Here is a 26807-nt window from a genome sequence, read left to right on the forward strand (position 1 = left end):
ATCTGTCATCTTGTGAATTGCGTAAATTTTTTTTTTAATTAATACTCTCTCGCTTGATATTCAAAAAGTAATGATACATTAAAAAAATATCTTGCCCTTGAGAATATTTTATCATTATCAGACTCTATTTTTGTATTGTTAAGCTATTTAGAAATACTTAAGTACCAATAATATTAGTTCTCTAAGCAATCTAATACATAATGTAGCAAAACATATAAGTAATTGTCTTTTTAGTAAAATTTATGGTAATTTCATCAAATGATATGATTATTTTATGATTTGTTGCATAACCATCATTTCAATAAGTTTAACTCAATCTGCTAAAATTATATTATGTGTTTATTTTCCATAATGAGGGGTAAAAATAATAAGGATATATAACATCCCCCCTCCAAGACGGTAGTCTCATACTAGAACTCATTAATCCCAAGCAGACCTTTTAAATCATAATGCCGCTTTTTCACGATCCTACCATTTTCCAAACTAACTAAGTACGAGTCACCTCCGCAAACTTCCTTGATAACACCATATCCTAAAAACCTTCCTTTCTCATACTTATTACAACCCGATAAGTTCTCTTTCTTCGCTACCCTAACTCTCTGACCTTTATAGAATTTCTCTCTTTTGCGAGCCACAAACCTCCTACTATAAAATCCTTCAGGTCCATTCTCGATCATAACCTGGCCCGTTTCGTCTCTTGAGGCCTCAAACGGTGTACATCTCAACCCTTCATGATAGCTGTTATTATAACGCCATATACATCTATTAACCTTGGCTTCAAAATCCACAGCATCATCTTTCAATATTCCTTCTCTTATGGTTCCTATTACCCTTTCCACTCTTCCATTACTTCTATGACTTTCTACGCTTACTTTCCTATGTAATACATTTTCCTCTGAACACCAATTCCTCATATATTCATTACTAAATTCTTTACCGTTGTCAGTAATTATTTCTACCGGTTTCATTCCTGATCCACACAACTGTTTTAAAAATCCTACAACCGAGCTTCCGCGTTTGTCCTCTATTACTTTTCCCCAAACGATCCTAGTATAATAATCAATCACGACCAACACATATTTCCCTAAATCTCTAAACTCAATCAAATCCAAAGCAACCTTTTCCAAATAAAATCTTGAACTAACAAAATCACAACCACCACTCTTTTTCCTATTATGTATTTGGCAAACTTCACACTTCTTTAAAACATCCTCGATATCCTTCTTCATAACCGGCCAATAAAATTCAAACTTCATTGCATAGTACACTGGTCCTAAACTTCTATGTCCCAAATTTTCATGAGCATTGACAATTAAACCTTCACGCAATTCTTTCTTTGGAATCTCCGCTTCTCTACCAGAGTCAAATACCCAAAATTCCTTTCCATCAACAACTTTAACATGCTTGTCCCATTTACCCTGTGCCTGTTTAATACTTCTCTCCTTATTCATTAGCGTTTTCTCATTTTCATGTACCCTACTCAGTGCATCTGCTACAACCATGGTACTAGGCTCTCTATATTCAATGCTAAAGTCGAACTCTTGAATCTTTTCAATCCACCTGTTAATTCTATTATTGTTAAATGCTGGTTTATTTCTAATCTCGATCAATGCCTTATGATCAGTTTCTACCCTAAATCTTCTTCCGCGTAGTTCATATTCAAACTTTTTAATTCCCCAAAAGACTGCATACATCATCTTCTCACTGATTCCATATCTCGTTTCCGTAGGCGTAAACTTTTTTGATGCCCACTGTACTGGTACCCAATTACCTTGATCATCTTCCTGCATTAAAACAGCACCCATTCCAACATTACTCGCATCCGTGCGTAACAAAAATTCCTTATTATAATTAACAATTGCTAAACCTTTTAAATCCCTAATCACTTCCCTTAAACTAATATATTCTTTTTCCATTTCTTCTGTCCATTTCCAATTACTTCCTCGTCCTTTAAGAGAATCCGTCAACGCCAATGTACGTTTTGCATAATTATCAATATGATTTCTAAACCATCCAGCCAGCCCAAGAAACTTCCTAACATCTGATACACACTCCGGTTTGGGAAATTCTAACGCTTCATTTTGCTTTATTTCAGATGGCAGTATCTCCTTGCCATTAACTGTTACTCCTAACAACATCACCTCTCGTTTACATAATTGAACCTTAGCCAAATTAATTTTCATACTATTCTCCTCTAATATATCCACAGCCTCTTTCAACAATTTGTCGTGACCCTCTCTTGTCTTACTATGAATCACAATATCGTCCATATAAATTTCGATTCCCTTACCAATAAATTTTTCAAAAATCCCATTCATTATTCTTTGTAATATCTGCGGTGAGTTTTTAAACCCCATGACCATCGAATTCCACTCGTATACCTTTTTATTAAACTCAAAAGCCGTCTTAAACCTATCCTTCTCTTCAATCTCAATACTATAAAACCCCTCCTTTAGATCTATCACGGTAAAAAATTCAGATCCCTGTGTACTTCTAATAACATCTCTTATCCTAGTTAACTCATAAGGATCCTTCTCTACAATGTCATTAAGAGCAATTAAATTACTTACTAATCTTATATCACCATTCGGTTTCTCAATCGCTCTAATGGGATTTCTCCAGTCAGATATCGACCTTCTAATTATCTTTCTTCTTTCCAAACTATTAATATAATCTTCCGTCTTCTTCAACAAAGCCTGAGCTATAGCCTGCCCTTTTTTAACAACTTTCTTGCCTTCTTGAGTCTTGATAATACATTTTTCAACCTTACAAAAACTAATATCTTCATCCTCTCTTCCTCCTACCCGTGAAATAATCTCCTCTAAATACGCGATGCCTCTTACATCCCTTCTCAACAGAACTCTCTTATTATTGTCCCTTTTGCTATAATCTTGTATATTCCCTAAATTTTTCTTCTTACGTTTTCCACCATCAACATTATAATAATCACATTTGTCCGAATTGGAATCGTCATCACATTTACCTTCTAAGTCTAATTGCACTTTACATTTACCAACATAATTAAAACTACTTTTATTTCTTCTGTCTTCAGAATCTCGCCTCATTCCCCTACAAAATCTAACACTATGGCCTAACTTCCCACAATTGTAGCAACGCATATTCTTTTTATTTTCCTCACGAGACAACTTATTCTTCTCCTCAAATTTAGCCCATAACGCTAGGGACAACTCTTCAAATTCTTTTTTTCTCACTTGTTCCTTTTCCTCCTGAATAGCTAGCAACTCTAATTTTTCCTCAATTTCCTTCCAACTACCCTCTTGCGAGATCCTCTCAACAATAAAATTTCTCAATAAAATAGAACCTCTCCTAAAAATTTCTAACTTAAATCCACACTCATCAATTTTCTCTAAAAACAACTCATAAACAATCCTTTTAACCTCTTTTAATAATATTCTAGCCTCTTGGCCACGGTCCTCCTTTGTAGACCCATTTTCTGGTATCGCCCCCATGTGTTTATTTTCCATAATGAGGGGTAAAAATAATAAGGATATATAACATATTATCTGAATCACAGAAAAATGATTTTAAATTAGCATATGTAATTGAACTTTTGTTTCACTTTAATATTTTATTTACGCCCTTTTAGTTCATCACATTGTATTTTTATTTTCTTAGTAATTTAATCTATACATTCATCAATATATAAAATAAATTCATTTTTCGACTAAATAATTTTGCCCGTCTCCAATATTCGACTTCTTCTAAATCATTTGGTCTTATTTCCTAAAGTTTTTCAGTGTGTGCTTTTGAGATAAAAAAGTTTGTAGATCGCCAGGTCTACCTTTGCATATTAGAGGTTCCGCTTAGCATTTTTAGTGTATTCTATTATAGAATACAATGAAAAAAAATTCACATTTCCTTTGTTCACTAGCATTATTTATATAATTTTATAAAAAAATCCTTTATACTTCGTTTTTCAACATTCGTCGCATGCGTACTTTGTGGAATCATTAATGATATCTTCACCTTGTGAAAAAAATCACGTCTTCTGAAAATGCTCTACTATATTATATATTAATCGATTATCCAAAAGATGCACCTTGAACAATGCCTTCTTCATTTTTAAAATTACTTAAGTTAATTTTGTTTAACATTGAACCTAAACTTCGCAGTTTCATAATTTAAATTAAAGCTGATTTTATAAAACCTTTTTGATTTTGTCATAAAACATTTATTTTTATGTCGAAATAATAATGCAAAAGTTCCAAAAAACGTTTCACAATCAATCTCCGAGGTGTCGAAAATGTCAAATATAAATTTTTAGTAATTTATAAGAGAAAAATAACAGTGTTGTTATTACAAAAGCTAACGTAATTATGTCAAATTTTCATTGCGTCAATGTTAAATTTTTTTAAAAACAAATGATTTTATGTTATTAAAAATAAAAATTAAATTTAAAAAAAATTCATAAGTTTACATTAGTTTATTCATCATGATTATTAAACTTATTTAATATCTGTCGTAAATATTGTATAATTTTTAATGAAATTTTTTAAATGAAACTAAAAACAAACATGTGTAATTAGGCTTTTAAAATATACTTAAATAAAATTCAATAGTTTTGAAAAAATCTGAAGGATGGGTTAATTTTGATGATTTTTAATTTATGTTTGACAGTTACAGTATGAAATTTAAATATTGTTACTATCTAAACCATTTCGACAATATAAAAAATCAAACACAAAAATCATCGTACATATTAAGCATGATTCGAATTTAATAATAAAGATTTTATATATTCTTACAAATTTTAAAATTCGCTAATTTATATGTACTTTTATAATAAAAATTGAATTCAAGAATATTCCAATAAATTTTTTTCAGCTAAGATTTGTTAAAGTAGATCTAATTTACCATCTTTTAACAATTATCCCCACATATATTTTCTAAATTATTTGATGGCTATAATATCAAATGTATTTTCCAATTATACTGGTTTTTTATATTAATTTCTGAAATGTTAAATAAATAAAATTAAATTTCTACAGACTAAACACTATAGCTGTTGACTTATATTATTACGTTGTATTAAATATTTAATATGATATATTAAGATATGTTAAATCAAAAATCACTTTTATTTTACTTTAAAAACTCTGTAACAATATTTTTAACTTGTAATATACGAAAAAACGAAAACAAAAGCGACTAAGTATAAAATTTTAATTTATTTTTAAAAACAATAATACTTAAAAAGCAAATATTGATATGAAAATAGCATATAATAACAAATAAAGACTTGGTTGTTCATTTCTGTCATTGGGATTATCTTTTGAATCATTGTTATTATTATTATCATGTTTACTATCAGGTATCGAGGTTTTTACAATCTATCCGTTTTTTTCGTTCTTAAAATATATATCAGATTCCGAGTTAACTAGATTCATATCAAACTATTTATTCTCGAGCCCCGAATTGCCTAGATTCTTATCAAGCGTTCCGTCATCAAGTTTTTTAATAGGTTCTAATTGCGAATTTTTTAGGTTCTTATCAGGGGTTTCGTCCGCAAGACTCATATCAGGAGTTTTGTTCGCAAGATTATTATAAGTTTTTAAATTTTTTAAATTTACACTATATTCTTCTTTCTCTTGATTATTATCCAGCTCTACGTTGCCATTTTTATCTAAGATTTTATTTATAAGTTTATTATCAGATTCCAAATTGCCTAGAATCTTATCAGGCGTTTCGTCAAATAAAGTTTGTCGGTTTCCGAGCTATTAAAATTCTTATCAGAAATTTCGTTATCAAGATTGTTATCAGGTCTTATGTTACTTAGATCAGCATCGAGTTTTTCGTTCTTAAGATTATCAATCGGTTCTATATTCGATGTTTTTTATTTTCTTTAGTATTTTCATAAGCATCATTTTGCTCAAGATTCTTATTACTATTATCCAAATTATTTGTACTCTTCAAATCAAAATTATTAGTATGGTAAAAATATTCTGAACCAAATTATCTTTATTTTTTATTAGCAATTTCGTTGACGGCTCACCAAAATGTAATTTACCATCGAAATTAAATAATTGTGTGTATGAAAGATTATTGGGCCCATTGTTCGCTCTTTTTAAAAGAATTACAAAAAAATATTTTCTTCCATCCACTAAGTTAATTGTACATTTATAATATTTTACACTAAGAATAAATTTCCTAATGCATGCGTAGGAATTGAATTTTGAAGATGCTGCTTTGATTTTTTCATATTCTTCTCTATTTACTAGATGTAAGTTACTTTCATTACTTGCCAATGATAGTTCTACTTTATCATAGAATTCGTCCCGATTTTGGCGCTCAGAAATAAAATCTTCGTCTTTAAGAAGTGTAATTTGCAGGTTTTCTAGATGGCTAGCATAGCTTGTAACACCAACATATACATCACATGTATCATTTTCTTTATACTCAACAAATAGCGATAGCCAACAATATCCCCAAACAATAAATATTTGAAGCTTCCAATACATTTGGGTTTTTTTTACTTGAATATTTATCTCATAAAATTAATATAAATTTTATTATGATATTTATGATAAAACAAAAAATTGAAAACTATACATTTTTTAATATCTTAAACTTTTTTCTTGCTTTTTAATTAAAACTCAAAAATTAATTTAGTGATTAATATTAACGAATTTAAAAAAAAAAGTTTAGCTTAACAAATTAAAAATTGACTCTTTTCTAAATAGTTAACTACTAAAGATATTAGTTGAATATGTACAATTAACGAAACACTTTAAAGTTTATGATAACTTGTGTTCTTATACAAATAAAAGTCTCTGAACTATATCTATAATCTTATTTAAAAAATGAACAAATAGCCTAAAACAAGTTGTCTGTATATATTCTTGGAATAAACTTTACAAATAACAAATTTTTAAAAATCATAAATGATGTAATGAATTATATTCTATTATTATTGTCGTATCCTTCTATAAATATTATATATTTTCACCCCCATGCAATTCGTAATTAAAGGAACATTCGACATGGCGACAGCGATAAAAACTGTTGGCTGCTTCAGTGGAAAGAAGGAAGAGGATATAACTACATGGTTGCGTGACACAACGTTTACGGCGAGGGTTATGGGACTGACAGAAAATCAGACCGCCAGACTTATCTGCCTGGGTCTACGTGGGCCAGCTCTCTCATGGATAGCAATGGCATTTGAACGGGTGTCCAAACTTGATCTGGCAGAGGTTACTAAGAGTCTAAAATTGAGATTTTACAGTTCACTGAAAACTCTGGCCACTCTAGACGAGTAATTAAACCACAACAATTTGGCAACCTAGAGGCTTTCATAGACTTCTGCAGGAAAGGAAACCCCCTTATAGAGGAACAAACAATGGAGTACAAAGCAGTCAGCCTCATAGTAATCAAGAAGTCTCCTTCAGTCCTCAAATCAATTCTTTATGATTTTGCTAGACAATGCCAAGATTGGAGTGAATTCCTGAGGCGCACAGAGGAAGTTTCTTGGATAGCATTCCCTATGAAAAGTAACACGACTAATACGGACGAGACACTAGATAACAGGACTTTGAAGGTCGCACTATCGAAGAAGGGAAATATACCCTACACCATAGAAAACTACAAGATCAACAGCTGTTTTACTATTTTTGCTACATAAACGTAGAATTCAATCGTAAACGACATCGAGCATTAATTGATACCGGAGCTGATGTCTCCCTGATACCCGCAAGAGTCCTCGAAGGGACAAATATCAGATTTACCAGATCTTCAACGATCATACGAGCAGTATCAGGGACACCATTGGAGATTACAGGAAGATGTCTAAATATCAATTTTAGGACGGAAAACACTTCAATTACTTTCAGCCCTTACGTCACAGAACGGACACCGAACTACATAATCTTAGGAGTTGACGCTATACGACCGAACCCCATATTACTGGAACAACTGATCAGAAAATTCGCCAATACAGTCAAGAAAGGCTCACTGATTAACAAAGTCAATTACATCTAATCGAAGAGAAATACCATGACATGTTCAAAACTGAAATTTCAGAGCTTACACTTTGTAACATGGGGAAACATCAAATCGAGACAAAGGAGCGAAGGCAATTTACCAGAAAAATGGAAAGATCCCTCTGCACTTTGAAGAGGAAATCACTCAACAGATCAAGAAGAACTTGCAGTTGGGCGTAATAAGAAATAGTAGGAGCCCCTGGAACAGTAGAGTTGTTCCGGTAACGAAACCTGATGGGTCGATCAGGCTCTGTATAGATTACAGAGAGCTCAACATGATAACAGTCAAAGATAAATACCCCCTCCTACGAATTGATGAAATTCTCAACGATCTAGCTGACGCTACTATCTTTTCGACATTAGATGCTACGTCGGGATATTATCAAATATCCCAGAAAGAAGTAGACAAGGAGAAAACAGCATTCAGCTGGAGAGATGGACATTATGAATTTAACAGAATGTCGTTTGGGCTATGTAATGCCCCTGCTACTTTTCAGAGAACTATGGATAAGATTTTTGTGAAAGAAAACAGAAAATTCGTCATACCATACTTGGATGACATTATTATCTATTCTAAAAATCACCAGGAACACCGTGAACACTTGGAAATCGTATTGGGTAAACTTAAGGCAGCAGGAATCGCACTTAACAGGAAAAAGGCTACTTCTTTAAGGGAGAAATTTAAATTCTAGGGAATATAGTAACAAAAAAGACGATCAACCCGGACCCAGAGAAGGTCAAAGCCATAAACGAGTATAAGGAGCCGAAAAATATTGCTCAACTACGGTCGTTTCTTGGCCTCATAAATTACTGTAGGGAGTTCATCCGTAACTTATCAGCAATAGCAGCCCCTCTCTACGAACTGTTTAAAGGAGAGTCAAAGCGAAGTGTTAAGAGTATTTCTCTCAGCAAAAAGGAGAAACGGGCATTCGAAGATCTAAAGAGACTTCTCACAGAAGAGACAAAAAGATACAAGATTAATCTCAGGAAACCGTTTATACTGATTACGGATGCGTCAGAGCAGGGAATAGGCGCGATCCTCTCACAGATTGGAAATGATGGGAAGGAGACAATGTAAGTGCATTCAGCAAAAGTTTAGAGAAAGCCCATAAGAACTACTCTACAACAGACAAAGAACTCTTGGCCGTTGTAAAAGGCATCGAGAACTATAGACACTACCTCCTGGGTAGAGAGTTCATATTGTAGACGTACTCAAAGCGCTGACTTATCTGGGGGAAGCTAAGAACCCTACCAGTAGATTGCTTAGGTGGGCAATGAAGTTGCAGAAGTATGCATTTCAATCAACCTACATAAAAGGAGAGGTTAATGGAGCAGACGGGTTAAGCAGACAAAACCCGACAGAGAAAGATAATAATATCATCGAAGCTACAGGACCAAGCGATGAAGACAGACAGAAGATCTTAGAATCCTACCATCTAGACGTTGGACATGCTAGCGCTAGTACGATGAGCTTCATGATTTCACAGAGGTACAAATGGGCAGGAATGCATAAGGACATCAAGGAACACGTAGAAAAGTGTAAAACGTGCTTGAAATCGGGATACCCATTACGAAACACAATAAACAAGGTTATACGATCAGAAAGGCCGAACCAAATATGGGTGATAGATCTCATAGGACGCATATGCGACACTTCGGGTCAAAACAGCTTCATATTCATTGCTATTGACCACTACTCTAAATGGGTCGAGACGGCTGTTATTAACTATAAAACAGGGTCGAAAATAATGGGATTAATCCAGCAATTGATTATCGAGAAACACGGCATTCCAGAAAGAATCTTGACTGACAACGGGCTAGAATTTATAAATTCTGACATCAAAGACCTGGCCGAAAAGAACGGTATTGACTGGCAATACAGTTCACCAGAACATCACGAAACTGAAGGCGCAGTAGAAAGAGCGAATCAGACGTTAATGAAGATACTAAATAAAATTACAGATTTCGGAAGGGTAAGCTGGAAGAACAAGCTTCCAGAAGCCACGAGATGCCTCAACCTGTCTTATAATCGGAGCATAGGAACATCGCCGTTTATGTTAAGGGAAAATAAATTGCTAATGCTGTCTGTAGACAAAGCGCTAGACAAGGAAGAAGTGACATTCTCAGCGGAGGAAACGAAGAGTAAGCGCGATGAAAACTTTGAAAAGTACAAAAAAGCAAACGTGCAAGGGAAAGTAGAGGTGGCGAAAAAGCTAAACGTGGGCGATAAAGTTTTAATATATCGTGAGACCAAAAGCGGGAAGTTCAAGTGCAATTGGGAAGATGAATACGTGATCACAGAAATAATTTTACCCGATGCCTATGTGGTAAAAAAGAATGGAAAAGTATACAGGCTTAACAAAACACGAGTTAAAGCATATACTTCAATTTATGGGAGGAAGAGGTGTCGTATCCTTCTATAAATATTATATATTTTCACCCCATGCAATTCGTAAATAAAGGAACATTCGACAATTATTACCAAGCGAAATCAATCCCATGGATGATGTTTCAAAAATGTTTATTATTATTGTATTAGTTAATTTGCAATATAAAAATCTCATTCTAAAAAAGTAGCAAAAATATAATCATTGTAATTCTTCTGTGTTTTTCAATTTTTACTTTGATTTTGGCTTATGTAATTATGATTTATATTAAAAATGCGTCATTATAAAAATCATTTCTCTCATATGCGATTTTGGATGAAGAGAAAACAAAGTAATATTATTTTTTATTCTAGTTTCCGTTTATTCGAGACCTTATCATAGCAAACAAAAAATATGAAAAAAACGTCGGCTAAAATTAGCACTTTATATAAAAAATAACAGGGGTAAAATTTTTAAAAAATTGCCCCTTTTTCAAAAAAAAAGAGATAAAAAGTAATGAAGAGGCTGAAGATTTAATAAGCATTTTTTAAAAAATAAAAACCTAAATGTACAAAGTTGAGACACCTAATAAGAATAACTGAAATTTTTTCATTAAAAAAGCAAGCAGAGATTTTTTAATTAGGAATAATTTTTTATTTTTTAATAGTAAGATAGAATATTTATTATCTATAAATGTTATTTTGTAGATCCTTTAAGTTGAATCTATGGCAGTCTGGTGGCCAAAAATCTCTTAAAAGGAATTTTTAAAAAAATCACCCCAAAAATGAAAAGTCAAGAGGAAAAACTTTTTGAAGCATTTTTTTAATATATTGAAAAAACAAGCAAATCATGTAAAAAATGTGGTTATATAAGTAAAAAATACAATGAAAATTTTTTTTCGATATACTTGGTCTAAATGTAGAAGTAAATGGTCTTTATTAAAAAACACTCCATTCTACAATAACAAGCTTGGAATTAATACTATGTTATTGATTATTAAATTATGGTCTGTTAATGTAAAGTATAAAGCCATTGCGGAATTTCTTGGAATTAGCATTAAAAGTGTAAATAAATTATTTCTTTAACAGTAAATTCCATCGAAAATTCTGCTTACGTTGAAACAGGTATAATAGGAGGACCTGGGATTGTTGTGGAAATAGATGAAAGTAAGTTTGGTAAAGTAAACTACCATTGAGGCCATAGGGTAGAAGGGGTTTGGATTTTCGGAATGGTAGAAAGAACACCTCAAAGGAAAATTGTGTTTGTTCCTGTTTATAATAGAAGAGCAACTACACTAGAAGAACTCTTAAAAAAAATATGTTCATCCAGAATCTATCATACATAGTGATTGCTTCTCTACATATTCTAGGTTGTCTTCAATTTTTCAACAACATAAGACGGTTAATCATTCAAAAGAATTTGTTAATAAAAATAATTCATGCCATACTAATACTATCGAAGGTAATGTGCCGCTGTCAAAAGTGAAACTTCCAAAAGGCATAGAACAAAAAAATTAATAAAGAGTTCTTGTTAAGATTTATGCTTAGAAGAAATTTTGAAGGGGATTTGTGCGATAAAATTATTAAAATGATTTTAAAGTTTTTATTTTTTTCCTCTTGACTTTTCATTTTTGGGGGTGATTTTTTTAAAAATTCCTTTTAAGGGATTTTTGGCTACCAGACTGCCCTTTAACCATTTGTTACAAGTGTAAAACGTGTCAAATTCTTAATAAACTCTGAATGTCTTCTCAAAAAAGAAATTCTATTAACAAATGACCAAATTTACTATCCAATAGATATGTAATTGGCTCTTAAAAGATTAATTTGGTTTACAATCGTATATTGAAAATGTCTCATAATTTATATACACTTTCAAAGTTTGGAATGCAGAGCTGATACATTTTAGTAGGACAATACTCAATTATTTTTTTATATGGGTTTATTAAGTAACAAATAAAAAAAAAATTATAAATTTTTTTACAATATAAATGCAACAATAACAACTTCACACGCAAATATGAATGTTTATGATTTAATTCGTTCTATTCAATAATTTTTTTGCTCCTAATAATAGAGATCTCGTTAATATTTTCAAAACTTTATGCTTAAATGAAAAAATCGGCTTATCTAGTTTTTAAACTCTACATAATGTTCTAAGTAAAAACAACTTTAAATTCTGGTAATCAAATATATTTAAGAAGCATTTAGGATGATTAATATTTATTTTAGAAATTATTCCGATCCATTTTATTTTTTAGCAAAAAATCATTTTTCAATCTTCATGCCTACTTGCTCTTATTTACACTTTGCATTTCCTATATTGTTTAATTTTTAATTTTATACATCGGGTTTAAGCACAAACTATTATAAGAAAAAAAATTTATAATCCGTCAAGTTTGCTACTATTATTGCTAGTCTATCCTTCAAACTGTAGCTTCTTCTCTTTTTTGTGCCGATTTGCTTTATGCTCTCTAAACTTAAGCGCCAGGAATTTTTTTCGGCTTCTAAATATATTTTAGGATCTAAGCGTCTTTTAAGTGTGATATCCCTTTTAACATTCTCATCCAATTTATAAATATTTTATATTTTTAGATTTGTTTTATCTATAGCTCAGCTGCAATGAAAGATCTTATAATGGTTTGTGAATGTAAATATTCGTTTATACTTTTTCAAATCAATATATGTCATAATTACAATAAAAGTTATTTAATCTTCTTCGCCATCTTTTGTAATAATTTTTTTTCTACGGTACTTCATAAAATCATTTTCTGTTTTTTTAAACGAAATATAATTTTTATTTTTTTTTGCAGCCTTAGTCACAGTTAGATTGTCCGAAAGAAGATCAACTAGATTAAGATAACGTCTACCGTTTTTTCAGATCAATGTCTTGCATAATACAAGGAAAATCTCCAGACAATTTTCCTAAGACTATTTATTGTGCTTAAAAACAAAATAAATATTATTATTTGTATTTTATTAAATAACTTATACACATATATATAAGGTTGAAATTTGAGTTAAGGGCCCATTACATAAATAATTACAAGGCCAGGTCGTTTTTGCATCATTTTAAACTTTCGAGGTATATTTAAAATCTTTACGCTGTAATAATTAGAAAAAATAAGTATCTTAGATAGATCGAAATCGGAAATGTGTAATTACTGTATGTTGCCTACAAATATTTGTCAAATGGCGTATAACAATCAGGATACACCAACTTATGACGCTTGGGAAAAATACTATGATATTGTGTTTGAAGTATATTTTGATATAAGTCCAAAAACGTCATTTTTACTGTTGACCTTGTGATATATTCAGATTTACTCTAAAAAGTCGCAGTGGTTTAAAATTTTCTTTTAAACGTGACTAATATTGATACAAAATATGAAGTATTTAAGCATTGGCTTTCAGATCATGTATTAAAACAAAAGTTTTTAAGGATATAAAGATTAATTATATTTGACTATAGTTGTTTTGAACCAAAGCAACAAACACAAAATTTGACTTTTCTTTACAAATGTAACTTTTACATCTAATGCTTAGACAATATACCTAATATTTAAATGGTGCGATGAAATAATTTTAATATGCAAAATTTGTATTTTAAAAAAATATGTTTAAGTTATAGACTAATTACTATTTATATAATTTAAATTTTTAAGAATTATAAATAAATTTATATTTCAAAAAAATACCTAACAACGTAAAAACAAATAAAACAAAAACCCCCAATGAAAATATCATAGTGTTATTGTGGAAGTAATTAGAATTATTGGTGCAAGAAACAGGTAATGTTTGAGTTTCTTGATTGTTTTTGCTTTCGCTAATATCATCTTTTGAACATTTCCTACACGTATCATTTACATTACATTTTTCTAATAATGATTGATCATTTTGAGAATTTTTTATTTCATTTTCAATTTTTTTATCTTCCATATAATAATCAACAATATTTAAAAGTTTTAAATCAAATTTTAGTAACTCCCTCAGTGTTTCTGGTAAATCTAAACTTATATGTTCGCTAAGCATTAGCTGACTAGAACATGGAATAGTATTAAAGTAGAACGATTGAGAATGGGCCCAGGTTATCCCTTTGGTTTTAGGATCAGATAAAATAAAATCGAAATGTAATTTTTTACCTTTGGGTAATTTTAACTTGCATTCAAAATATTTTTCACTTTTGCAAAAATTTTTGCATAGTCTACTATCAGGAATCTTCAATCCAATTTCTCTAATTTTATCATATTCGTTGTTTGATACTGGAAAGAAAAGCTGTCCGTTGTCAAGAACTGTTCGAGCAATATTATTAGTGCTTTGGGGACTATTTGTTGCTTTTTCCTTCAAACGTAATGTGTCAGATAAAACTATTTTCATGGTATTCTCTTTATCAGCTTTATTAGTAGCACCAATATAGATCACACATTTACCGTCTGCTTGATTTTTTATATGTAAAACATACTGACAATATCCAAAAAGTAAATAAAAACATGTTTTCTCGAACATATGGGGCGAAGTAAAATCAAATTTATAAATAACAAATTAATTTGATTGTTTGATAAATAATGCTAAACAAAATCAATGCAAACTAAGTTTTATTTTTATGCATTACCAATATATACTTTAAAAACATCTTGTTTTATGAATTGAATTCGTATAATTAAACTTAAAAATAACCTATGAGGTATTTACATGATATCTGATAAATTTAATCAATTAACTTTTAAAAAAAATTATACATATTACTAAACATTAGAAAAGGTATTTATGAACATTTTCTATAATTTCATATAATCTAACGCAAATAAAAAAAAAATCAAATCTAAAGTAGCAGTTTATCCTTAATTATCAAATAAACGATTTTAATTTTTTAATAAAAATTTAAGAGCATTTTTACTTTAGCTCCCCTTGTCTGTATAAACACAATATTTTTTAGTTTTAGCTCTGATTTTAAGGAGTCGAAGCGGAAAAAATGAGGAATAGTAAAAATCAAAAAAACAAAGTTGTAATAAAATAGCATGTTTGGGTAAAGGATACTTTAAAACCCCCCTTTTGAAGCGCTTCGATTTTTTTTTCGAACCCCAAAATTGAAGTGCAAAAAAAAGAGGAGCAGGAAGTAGACAAAAATTACTAAGCACTTATGACATTAAAAATAACAAAACAATATATGCTTTTATACAAAAATTAATTTTAGATTTAGTTATAATAATTATTATAAGTATTGTGCCTTTTCCCGCCCTTCTTATTTTTTCAATTTTTTTTAATTGTTGGTTTATTATAAAAGTAGATTTTTGAAGAAAATTTACTTTTATAATAAACCAACAATGATAAAATATAAATAACGTTTATATAAGAAAAATTAAATAAAATGTTCAACGATCTATACAGATTGTTAAATCAAAAAATTTAATTTAAATAAATTAAGTTATTTAGAATTATATAGTTTTATGGTTATATTCTTTTTTTAAATTAAATTTCGTATACAAATATATATTTATTTGGTATTTTTACAGTTTGAAGATGCAAGTAATTTGAGTACTAATGATTGCTTCTCCTTTATTTTGCACTTCGTTTTTGGGGTTCAAAATAATAAAGTGAACACTCTCAGAGGGGAGCGGTTTTGTCCCCAATTCTAAAAAATCAGAAGGGCAAAAAATGCTTATTGGTTTATATTATTGTAAAAACTTGTATTAAAATATAATTGTGTACATAATTATATTTTTTTTTATTGTTTTTAATATCATAAGTTCTTAGTAATTTTTGTCCCCTTCCTGCTCCTCTTTTTTTTGCACTTCAATTTTTAGGTTCGAAAAAAAAATCGAAGCGCTTCAAAGGGGGGTTCTAAAGTACCCCACCTCCAGCATGTTTACTATAAATTAATAATTTCTTCTTTTGTTTTTTGATTTTTTTTTTAATTATTCCTTCTTCCAATTATTGATCAAAACTTATCTTTATTCTGTGCAATGTATAATAAAGATAAGTCTTGATCAATCTCTTTATAAATAAAATTAATAAGGTTTTCACATCATAATAAGCGACTTTCCTTAATAAATAAACACGTATATAAATATATGATGCTTTACTTGGAAGAAAAATTTTGCATGTCATGTAAATTGATCTATTATGTGATTCAAAAATGTACAAAAGATATCAATATTGCAACATTATTTGACAATAAATCCATCGAAATACTGAAAAGAATCAAACTAAGATACACATGCTTAAAAAAAATTAAATTAACCTAGAATTTGCATATGATAGCAAAAATGGGCTAAAATTAGCATCTGTGTAAAAAAACTGGGGGGTCAAAATTTTTAAAAAATTGCCCCTTTTTTTTTAAAAAACGAAGGGAAGAGAAAACTTCAGAAAAAAAAATAAAACATAATTAAGATATAAAAATGCATGAAAATTAACTTTAAAATAAATAAAATATATCAAAAACATAATTTTAATAATGCTTTGAAGATGTCTTTGCTCTCATTTCTTTTAATCATATATAGAACTAAATATATTTCAGCAAGTTCATAGGTCCTACACCTATTAGATATAGAGGCTTTTAAAGACCTCCAATTTTCTTCTATGGTGTTTGTATGCACACCCGTCTCTCTGTCTCTAAAAGTTTGACTGTATTTCACAGTCCTATGTTCCGCATAATGATTTTTTAACGTTGCATACGCCCTCCACATATCCGAATGAATTACGGATTCATAATTTTCATGCTTAAACATGATTGAAAATAATGTATCCCTGTCTCTTTTCTTTATAATTACGAATACAATCTTCTTTGCTTCGGTTCGTTCCACCATACCGAAACACCAAAACCCCTTAACTAATCTTCCTCTATGATGCTTATTTTTGCCAATTTTACTTTCATATATTTCTACAATGATATCTTGTCCGCCTATCTGCTTCAGCTTGTTCAAATACTTATCATAAATTTTTAATTTAAATAATTTATCTAGGGTGTAACTTACATTTTTACATTACATTCCAAAATCTTTGATTAAGAATTACTTTAATTTCTAATATCCACAAATTTACTATTTTTAACATCAGTAAATGTTCTAGTCTAGTGTTTTCAAAAAAAGAATTTTTCCAAATTGAAAATCTGTGTTCGCAATTTGAAGACTTACACCTCAAGTAAGCAGTTTCATTTGATACAATAGCTGTATCCCAACCACATTTAATACATTTCTGATTGTATTTCTTATTTGTTAAAGATATATAAAAATCTTTAATTTCTTCATTGCTCATCATTCCCTTCGTTTTTTAAAAAAAGGGGCAATTTTTTAAAAATTTTGACCCCCCAGTTTTTTTACACAGATGCTGATATTAGCCCAAAAATGATTAAAAACATGTTTTACAATAACAAAAATTAATTGTAATAATAAAAATTGAAAGAAAAGCTTACAAATTTCATCTGCTTTTAACCCAAATTTTGAATAATTTCATTATTTAAAAGGATTAAAATCATGTTTTTTTTGTTAATATATATCAAATAAGCTCTTAATAAGACGTTTTTTTACTATGTAGATTTTTTTTTGTCCCTTTCCGCACTTGACGCTTCTACTTTCGAAAAAAAAAACTGAAAATAAAAATTTTTATTTATTTGAGGGGGAGGTCAAAGTAAAGATTAGCTAAAAATTTCTGCTTTATATTATTCGTTAACGGTATTTATGACACAAAGTTTGTCTAATATGCCTGTTATTAAATTTTAGTTTTTTTTATAGAACCCCTTAGAACTATTACTTACATGAACCAATTGCCATACTATTTATTTAGAAATGAAAAAAGCCTTAAGTTTGTGCAAGTTGCTTCTTTTCGCCATATTTAATAGTTTACAAATTGTAGAAACGATGCATGTATTCCCGTCAGAATACTTGGCTGTAGGAGAATATTTTATCACCTGAAATTTTAGACTTTAAATCATAATGAAAAGCGTAAATGGAAATATTATACCTATGTTTAAGCTTGAGTAGCGCGTGAACATTAGACTGTTAAATTTTAATTTTTCTTATAAACTGCTCCAAAGACCACTGTTTTATTTAAATACTAAAATACATATAATAGAAGTATACAATAAACTTTTTACATAAAAAACTAAATATGCAAAATATATTAAGATTTTTAGCTTTAAAAAAAATAGTATGCATATTGATGCTTCACAAAAACAAACAACTATTTAAATATCTTGTTTTATTGAAACTAACAAATAAGACCATTTTAAGCCCGTCTTGGTCTCAATCTTTAATTTTTTTTTATGAAATAAGTCGAATGATGATAGATAAACATTATACGTACTGATAATCACAAGTATATTTGCAGTTTAAATCGATGTTAGAACATAATAAACAAAAGACAGATAAAATAATAAGATGTTTTCCGTTTGCAAATTAATACCAAAGTTAAATTTGTATTCCCAACATTTTACATGCTTAAAATACAACACAAGAACATTCGATCGTGTGTTGATAAAAAAAGTATTAAAGAATAAGATTTATTCATATTGCGCTTTATGTATATTGAATATAACTATTTGGCATGGCATATTTTAAGAACATGATTAGAATCTCATGCTCAACAAATTCATCTATTAAAATTCTAAAATAATACGATAAAAACTAATAAATTATTCAATCCTGTTCTTATGTATGATCTTGAATGTATTTCTAGCGTCCAAATCTATGTGTATCGAAGTAATCCTATTTACTGATTTTGCAAGTAGTAAATTTTATCGGTAAGTACAAGTATTAATCTAAAATATGATCAAATGCTCATTCGTTCCAATTTTATTATATAAAAATTTTTAGAATTTGTTAAAAAATCTTTTATATGCATCAACAATTAAATTTAATAACCTCGCCGAGACAACAACAGATAGAACGATGATACCATAGAGATAATATTTAGGAGAACTTTGAATATGTTTCTTAGGATTACTATCATCAATTTCTGAATAAAAAATGTAGGTAATTCAAAGTTGTTTTTATTTTTTCTATCAACATGTCCACCCACATCGCTTTTAGTTTGGTTTGACTAATTCCGACCAAGCTTGAGTATTTTATATTATTTTTTTTCCAAAATTTTTATTGATAAAACTATAAATAGATATGACTGATTTGTTAACTTATATTTATGTAAACTCAATAATATACACGTCATCCAAACTATCAATGACATAAGACTTTGGAAGTTCTTTTTATTCTTTACTTCTTTTGAAATGTTATTACTAACCGATAAACATTTGTTGTATAAATATGCAAAAATTGTGTCTAAATTCAATATAAGGATTTTTAGAAGACATTTTCTTTTGCAACGCACTTTACGAGAATTAGTATTTTCGTTTAAAATTTTTTCTTGTTGTATGCCATCGAGACAGTAGTATTTCTCTTTTTAAACAGGATATACTCAAATACACAGCTTTTGTAATCTTCTGCAAATAAATACTACATTTATAGTATTTCACACTGTGTATAAAAATATCACAGATTATGATGTTCCAAACTTAGTTCTCGTATTTTTCTAAATTTTTTTATAAAGCGGTTAGAATAATCTCAAATTTTGCAACTAATATTATAATTTCTTCAAGATAATGTCTGTTCAATTTTTTAACTTAGCAAATCTAGAAATAGCAAGAAAATATCTTATTTCATCAAATTAAACATCTTCTAATAAAAACCCAAGGTATAAATCAACGATCAGATTCTCTGTGAATTACAAATAAACATAATTCACAGATAGTAAAAAAGTAAACACAAAAATAACCTACAAAACTCTGAAGATCTAACAAAATTCGAATTTAAAACTAAATTAAATTGTCAATAACTCGTCAGATTATCATGAATATGTCTTAAAATTTAGTATCTAATTATATCTACAAATTTTTCTTTTTTTGGTTGAGTAATATCTAGTTTTTTTATATTTAATATGGCAATCAAAAAACGTAAAATAGTTGTAGACATCAATTTTATATAATTACACATGTATAGATTAAAATATAATTCAAAACATAATCATGCGTTTTGCGGATTTATATTATCAGAGCGTATGATATACAAAAATCACCTTTATGTATATTATTGAACAAATTTTTCAATTACTCAAACTCAAGATTATTTAGGTACTTATACAGTCAATTTATTCCATAGATCTTCACATGTGGCATTATAGATTTTATAGACAATATAACCAAATTTAATTATTTGAGCATTGTCGAATACGATATATATAAAGATTCGAAACTAGACAATAGATTTAGGTTTAAAAAAAAAACTATATAGTTTAGGTTAGTAAAACCTTTGAGAAAATTAAGTAGAGGTCTATATATTCCGTATAATGTACAGTCATTATGCAAAAAAACAGTTATAAACACGTCTCTTGACTAATTTTGCCAATTTAGGGGACATTTTTGTTGGGGCAGTTATTAGATTATTATAAGAATATGGTTTGCACATATTGTAATGTACTTTTTTTGAGACAAAAAGAGAATTATGATACTAACAATATTAGAGGGTTTATTGTAAAAATAAACGAGTATTTATATAATTAATGCGTTTTATTGCCATTTTTAAACTCGGTTGATATAAGATTATAAGCAATGTGAAGCTGTAAGAATGCGTTAAAAAAAATTAGTAGTTGGTAATTTGATTTAATATAGTTGTCTCTTAAATTTTATATAAAACATTGAACCGATTTACATATTCTATATATGTTCTCACACAAAAAATGAAAAAACTAAATTTTTACTTAAACCAATGAACACTAGATACTAAAGAAATTTTTAGACTACCAGTAAAAATGATCAATAATATTTGAGATTACGCGAAAAACCTGAGTTTGATAAGAACATAGTATCATATGTAATTGTACATCTAGGGAGGTTAATACACTTTGTAAGATAAAGCATCATTTTTATTTCGTGTAAAAATGTCACATAATTTTCACAGAGACTGATAATTAATTATGATTTTAAAATAAGGCTTATTTTTGGTTTTTTTCTGACTTCTAATATATTCGAAAATTAGCTTTTTATTAACTTCTTAAATTTATCTAAGGCTATTATTCGTATAATATCGTTAATTCTAGTTAGGCATTTAAATAATGTTTTAAAAGATATATATACACGTTCGAGACTTCCTTATAATATTTTTATAAAATTATAAACTGTGTTTATTTTCCATAATGAGGGGTAAAAATAATAAGGATATATAACATCCCCCCTCCAAGACGGTAGTCTCATACTAGAACTCATTAATCCCAAGCAGACCTTTTAAATCATAATGCCGCTTTTTCACGATCCTACCATTTTCCAAACTAACTAAGTACGAGTCACCTCCGCAAACTTCCTTGATAACACCATATCCTAAAAACCTTCCTTTCTCATACTTACTACAACCCGATAAGTTCTCTTTCTTCGCTACCCTAACTCTCTGACCTTTATAGAATTTCTCTCTTTTGCGAGCCACAAACCTCCTACTATAAAATCCTTCAGGTCCATTCTCGATCATAACATGGCCCGTTTTGTCTCTTGAGGCCTCAAACGGTGTACATCTCAACCCTTCATGATAGCTGTTATTATAACGCCATATACATCTATTAACCTTGGCTTCAAAATCCACAGCATCATCTTTCAATATTCCTTCTCTTATGGTTCCTATTACCCTTTCCACTCTTCCATTACTTCTATGACTTTCTACGCTTACTTTCCTATGTAATACATTTTCCTCTGAACACCAATTCCTCATATATTCATTACTAAATTCTTTACCGTTGTCAGTAATTATTTCTACCGGTTTCATTCCTGATCCACACAACTGTTTTAAAAATCCTACAACCGAGCTTCCGCGTTTGTCCTCTATTACTTTTCCCCAAACGATCCTAGTATAATAATCAATCACGACCAACACATATTTCCCTAAATCTCTAAACTCAATCAAATCCAAAGCAACCTTTTCAAAATAAAATCTTGAACTAACAAAATCACAACCACCACTCTTTTTCCTATTATATATTTGGCAAACTTCACACTTCTTTAAAACATCCTCGATATCCTTCTTCATACCCGGCCAATAAAATTCAAACTTCATTGCATAGTACACTGATCCTAAACTTCTATGTCCCAAATTTTCATGAGCATTGACAATTAAACCTTCACGCAATTCTTTCTTTGGAATCTCCGCTTCTCTACCAGAGTCAAATACCCAAATTTCCTTCCCATCAACAACTTTAACATGCTTGTCCCACTTACCCTGTGCCTGTTTAATACTTCTCTCCTTATTCATTAGCGTTTTCTCATTTTCATGTACCCTACTCAGTGCATCTGCTACAACCATGGTACTAGGCTCTCTATATTCAATGCTAAAGTCGAACTCTTGAATCTTTTCAATCCACCTGTTAATTCTATTATTGTTAAATGCTGGTTTATTTCTAATCTCGATCAATGCCTTATGATCAGTTTCTACCCTAAATCTTCTTCCGCGTAGTTCATATTCAAACTTTTTAATTCCCCAAAAGACTGCATACATCTCCTTCTCACTGATTCCATATCTCGTTTCCGTAGGCGTAAACTTTTTTGATGCCCACTGTACTGGTACCCAATTACCTTGATCATCTTCCTGCATTAAAACAGCACCCATTCCAACATTACTCGCATCCGTGCGTAACAAAAATTCCTTATTATAATTAACAATTGCTAAACCTTTTAAATCCCTAATCACTTCCCTTAAACTAATATATTCTTTTTCCATTTCTTCTGTCCATTTCCAATTACTTCCTCGTCCTTTAAGAGAATCCGTCAACGCCAATGTACGTTTTGCATAATTATCAATATGATTTCTAAACCATCCAGCCAGCCCAAGAAACTTCCTAACATCTGATACACACTCCGGTTTGGGAAATTCTAACGCTTCATTTTGCTTTATTTCAGATGGCAGTATCTCCTTGCCATTAACTGTTACTCCTAACAACATCACCTCTCGTTTACATAATTGAACCTTAGCCAAATTAATTTTCATACTATTCTCCTCTAATATATCCACAGCCTCTTTCAACAATTTGTCGTGACCCTCTCTTGTCTTACTATGAATCACAATATCGTCCATATAAATTTCGATTCCCTTACCAATAAATTTTTCAAAAATCCCATTCATTATTCTTTGTAATATCTGCGGTGAGTTTTTAAACCCCATGACCATCGAATTCCACTCGTATACCTTTTTATTAAACTCAAAAGCCGTCTTAAACCTATCCTTCTCTTCAATCTCAATACTATAAAACCCCTCCTTTAGATCTATCACGGTAAAAAATTCAGATCCCTGTGTACTTCTAATAACATCTCTTATCCTAGTTAACTCATAAGGATCCTTCTCTACAATGTCATTAAGAGCAATTAAATTACTTACTAATCTTATATCACCATTCGGTTTCTCAATCGCTCTAATGGGATTTCTCCAGTCAGATGTCGACCTTCTAATTATCTTTCTTCTTTCCAAACTATTAATATAATCTTCCGTCTTCTTCAACAAAGCCTGAGCTATAGCCTGCCCTTTTTTAACAACTTTCTTGCCTTCTTGAGTCTTGATAATACATTTTTCAACCTTACAAAAACTAATATCTTCATCCTCTCTTCCTCCTACCCGTGAAATAATCTCCTCTAAATACGCGATGCCTCTTACATCCCTTCTCAACAGAACTCTCTTATTATTGTCCCTTTTGCTATAATCTTGTATATCCCCTAAATTTTTCTTCTTACGTTTCCCACCATCAACATTATAATAATCACATTTGTCCGAATTGGAATCGTCATCACATTTACCCTCTAAGTCTAATTGCACTTTACATTTACCAACATAATTAAAACTACTTTTATTTCTTCTGTCTTCAGAATCTCGCCTCATTCCACTAAAAAATCTAACACTATGGCCTAACTTCCCACAATTGTAGCAACGCATATTCTTTTTATTTTCCTCACGAGACAACTTATTCTTCTCCTCAAATTTTGCCCATAACGCTAGGGACAACTCTTCAAATTCTTTTTTTCTCACTTGTTCCTTTTCCTCCTGAATAGCTAGCAACTCTAATTTTTCCTCAATTTCCTTCCAACTACCCTCTTGCGAGATCCTCTCAACAATAAAATTTCTCAATAAAATAGAACCTCTCCTAAAAATTTCTAATTTAAATCCACACTCATCAATTTTCTCTAAAAACAACTCATAAACAATCCTTTTAACCTCTTTTAATAATATTCTAGCCTCTTGGCCACGATCCTCCTTTGTAGACCCATTTTCTGGTATCGCCCCCATGTGTTTATTTTCCATAATGAGGGGTAAAAATAATAAGGATATATAACATAAACTATTAACAAAATAATATAAGTTCTCGATTGTCATGTATATGTATAATAGTGAATAACACAGCAAAATTATTGTATTAGGCATATATGCATGATGCTTTAATAATATAAAATTTAGTTGAATAACAAATTAAGATTATATGAATAATAATATAAAAATGCAAATATAAAATTTAATTTCTATTAAGAAGTTGTCAACTGCAATAAATAAATATTTTAACAATATAAATGTTGGATAATTATAATTTTATATGTTATTTGGTGGTAAATGACGAAACAAATCATAGCTGACTATATACAATATAGAAGCCATAATAAACTACAAAAATTATATACTTAAAATATGAATATTCTCGATTGCTTGCACAATTCCAAAATTATAAAGTATATAAAATAACACAAATAATAAATGCAAAATTTTAAAAAAGAAATGAGGTTACAACTATCTAATAGGTATTGAAATGTGTCAAAAAATAATTTTATCGTAGAAAGCGATGCAAAAAAAAACATATTCAAAAATTTGAATTATAAGCCACGATCAAAATTATACGTGCTGCAAAGATTAAAATTTATCTGTACAAAAAAAAATGTGTGTTTTTCCTTTTTTTTTGCTGTGTAGCGAGAAATATTAAATATAAATATACGGAATAAAAATATTAAGCATTGGTGAAAGCATGACATGACCATTTTAAAGTAATTAAAAAAATATTATTTTTGCATAATAAAAATATAATTAATTACTTTTATATTTAGAATAAATACATACTGAAAGTGCTGCTACTAAAAACATGATAACGTAGTGGTAATATCGCAATGCGCCTCCATAAGGGACATCGGGGGTTTTAGAATTATTGTTATTTGGACCACTATTTGATGAAGGTTCTGCTTTTTTCTTGTTGTTATTATTGTTGTTTCCAGTTTTCATATTAACATTTGAATCGTTTAAATTTTTTTTTTCTGTTTTATTATGATTATGATCATTAATTGTACGTTGAAAATTATTTTGTTGATTTTCATCATTAGACTCGATATCCAACTCTGTTATCATATTTCCCCAGGACTTTATAGATGATGAATTTATCAACTCATCTTGTAACAATATTTTTTTCTTGATTTTCTCATTCTTTATTTCTCTTAAAACGTTGGGAGTGTCTAAATCGCATTTTTTGTTTAAATATTCAATAATTCTATCTAGGCTTGATGCATCAATTTTTAAATCACATTTGTTTTGCCAGCACGAATTTCCTGAAATAAAATTCTTATCAAGAAACAACGGAGAGCTATGTGCCCATGAAACAGTGTTGGTTTTTGCATCATATAAAATATATTCTAAAAAACAGGTTTCGTACTCATCACAGTTAAAACTACATTTAAAATATTTTACACTATCATTAAAATAACCACGCAGTTCGCTGTCTTGTATATTTGAACCTAACCTTCGAAGTTCTTCATATTCTTTCATGTCTATAGGAATTAGAGGTAAACCAAATTCATTTACTAATGTTACAATATCTGCAACGTATGAGTTAGAATCAATTTTTATTTCCAAAATATTTAAATCATTAGAGAGAAAAATTTTGACTTCATCATATTCATCAACTTCTTTTGAAAATCCAACGTATCCATCACAAACATTATTTTCTTTGTGATTTACAAAAAAAGTTATCTTACTGCAACCAAAAAGAAAATACAAAAATATTTTACAAACCATAAGGGTTCAGATAATTCGTTTTTTATATAATAAATTACAATATACATAACTTTGACGCCTTTTCAAATTAATGATTTTCTTAAAAAAAAACCGAAATTGTAATATATTTAATTTAACAAATGTCGAAAAATAAAAGAAAGCCTCTAGAAAGGCTTTATGATGTGTTTAATTAACCTCAATATCTAAGTAAATACATATTACATATTTGTTATTTGTTAGTATTAAATATGCTACGAGAAGAAAATCTTGTTACAGACAATTCAGTTTAATTTTTATTAACATTTATTGGATTATACGTCAAATATTAATTCTGATCAAAAACACCCCATAAATAAATTAACATTCTTTAGATCGCATATGTATAAAGATCAAAAAATTTAGACTTTT

At 29.5% G+C, this 26807-nt stretch overlaps 3 protein-coding genes across 4 annotated transcripts; 1 reads left to right on the top strand and 2 right to left on the bottom strand.

The window, feature by feature from the left end:
• Positions 1-6971: 6971 nt before the first annotated feature.
• On the top strand, positions 6972-10420 carry VNE69_05259 (reverse transcriptase; the record flags this gene model as incomplete). 2 transcript variants are annotated; one of them, XM_065473744.1, is made up of 6 exons in its annotated part: positions 6972-7273; positions 7327-7616; positions 7670-7980; positions 8102-8615; positions 8690-9071; positions 9190-10420. In XM_065473744.1, 6 exons carry the CDS (start codon positions 6972-6974, stop codon positions 10418-10420), a joined length of 3030 nt encoding a protein of 1009 aa, XP_065329815.1. The 2 variants fall into 2 exon arrangements, with proteins under 2 accessions (XP_065329815.1, XP_065329816.1); XM_065473743.1 differs by lacking the exons at positions 8102-8615; positions 8690-9071; positions 9190-10420 and having other exon boundaries at positions 7098-7273; positions 7670-7995.
• A 2648-nt stretch (positions 10421-13068) lies between these two features.
• Positions 13069-14865, bottom strand: VNE69_05260 (putative SP-containing membrane protein; the record flags this gene model as incomplete). The annotated part of the gene is made up of 2 exons (XM_065473745.1): positions 13069-13225; positions 14063-14865. The coding sequence occupies 2 exons, from the start codon at positions 14863-14865 to the stop codon at positions 13069-13071; spliced, it is 960 nt and encodes a 319-aa protein (XP_065329817.1).
• A 10577-nt stretch (positions 14866-25442) lies between these two features.
• On the bottom strand, positions 25443-26420 carry VNE69_05261 (putative SP-containing membrane protein; the record flags this gene model as incomplete). Its single annotated transcript, XM_065473746.1, has 1 exon — positions 25443-26420. One exon carries the CDS (start codon positions 26418-26420, stop codon positions 25443-25445), a length of 978 nt encoding a protein of 325 aa, XP_065329818.1.
• Positions 26421-26807: the final 387 nt, after the last annotated feature.

The sequence above is a fragment of the Vairimorpha necatrix genome, chromosome 5, assembly GCF_036630325.1.
Source record: "Vairimorpha necatrix chromosome 5, complete sequence".
NCBI classification, from domain to species: Eukaryota; Fungi; Microsporidia; family Nosematidae; genus Vairimorpha; species Vairimorpha necatrix.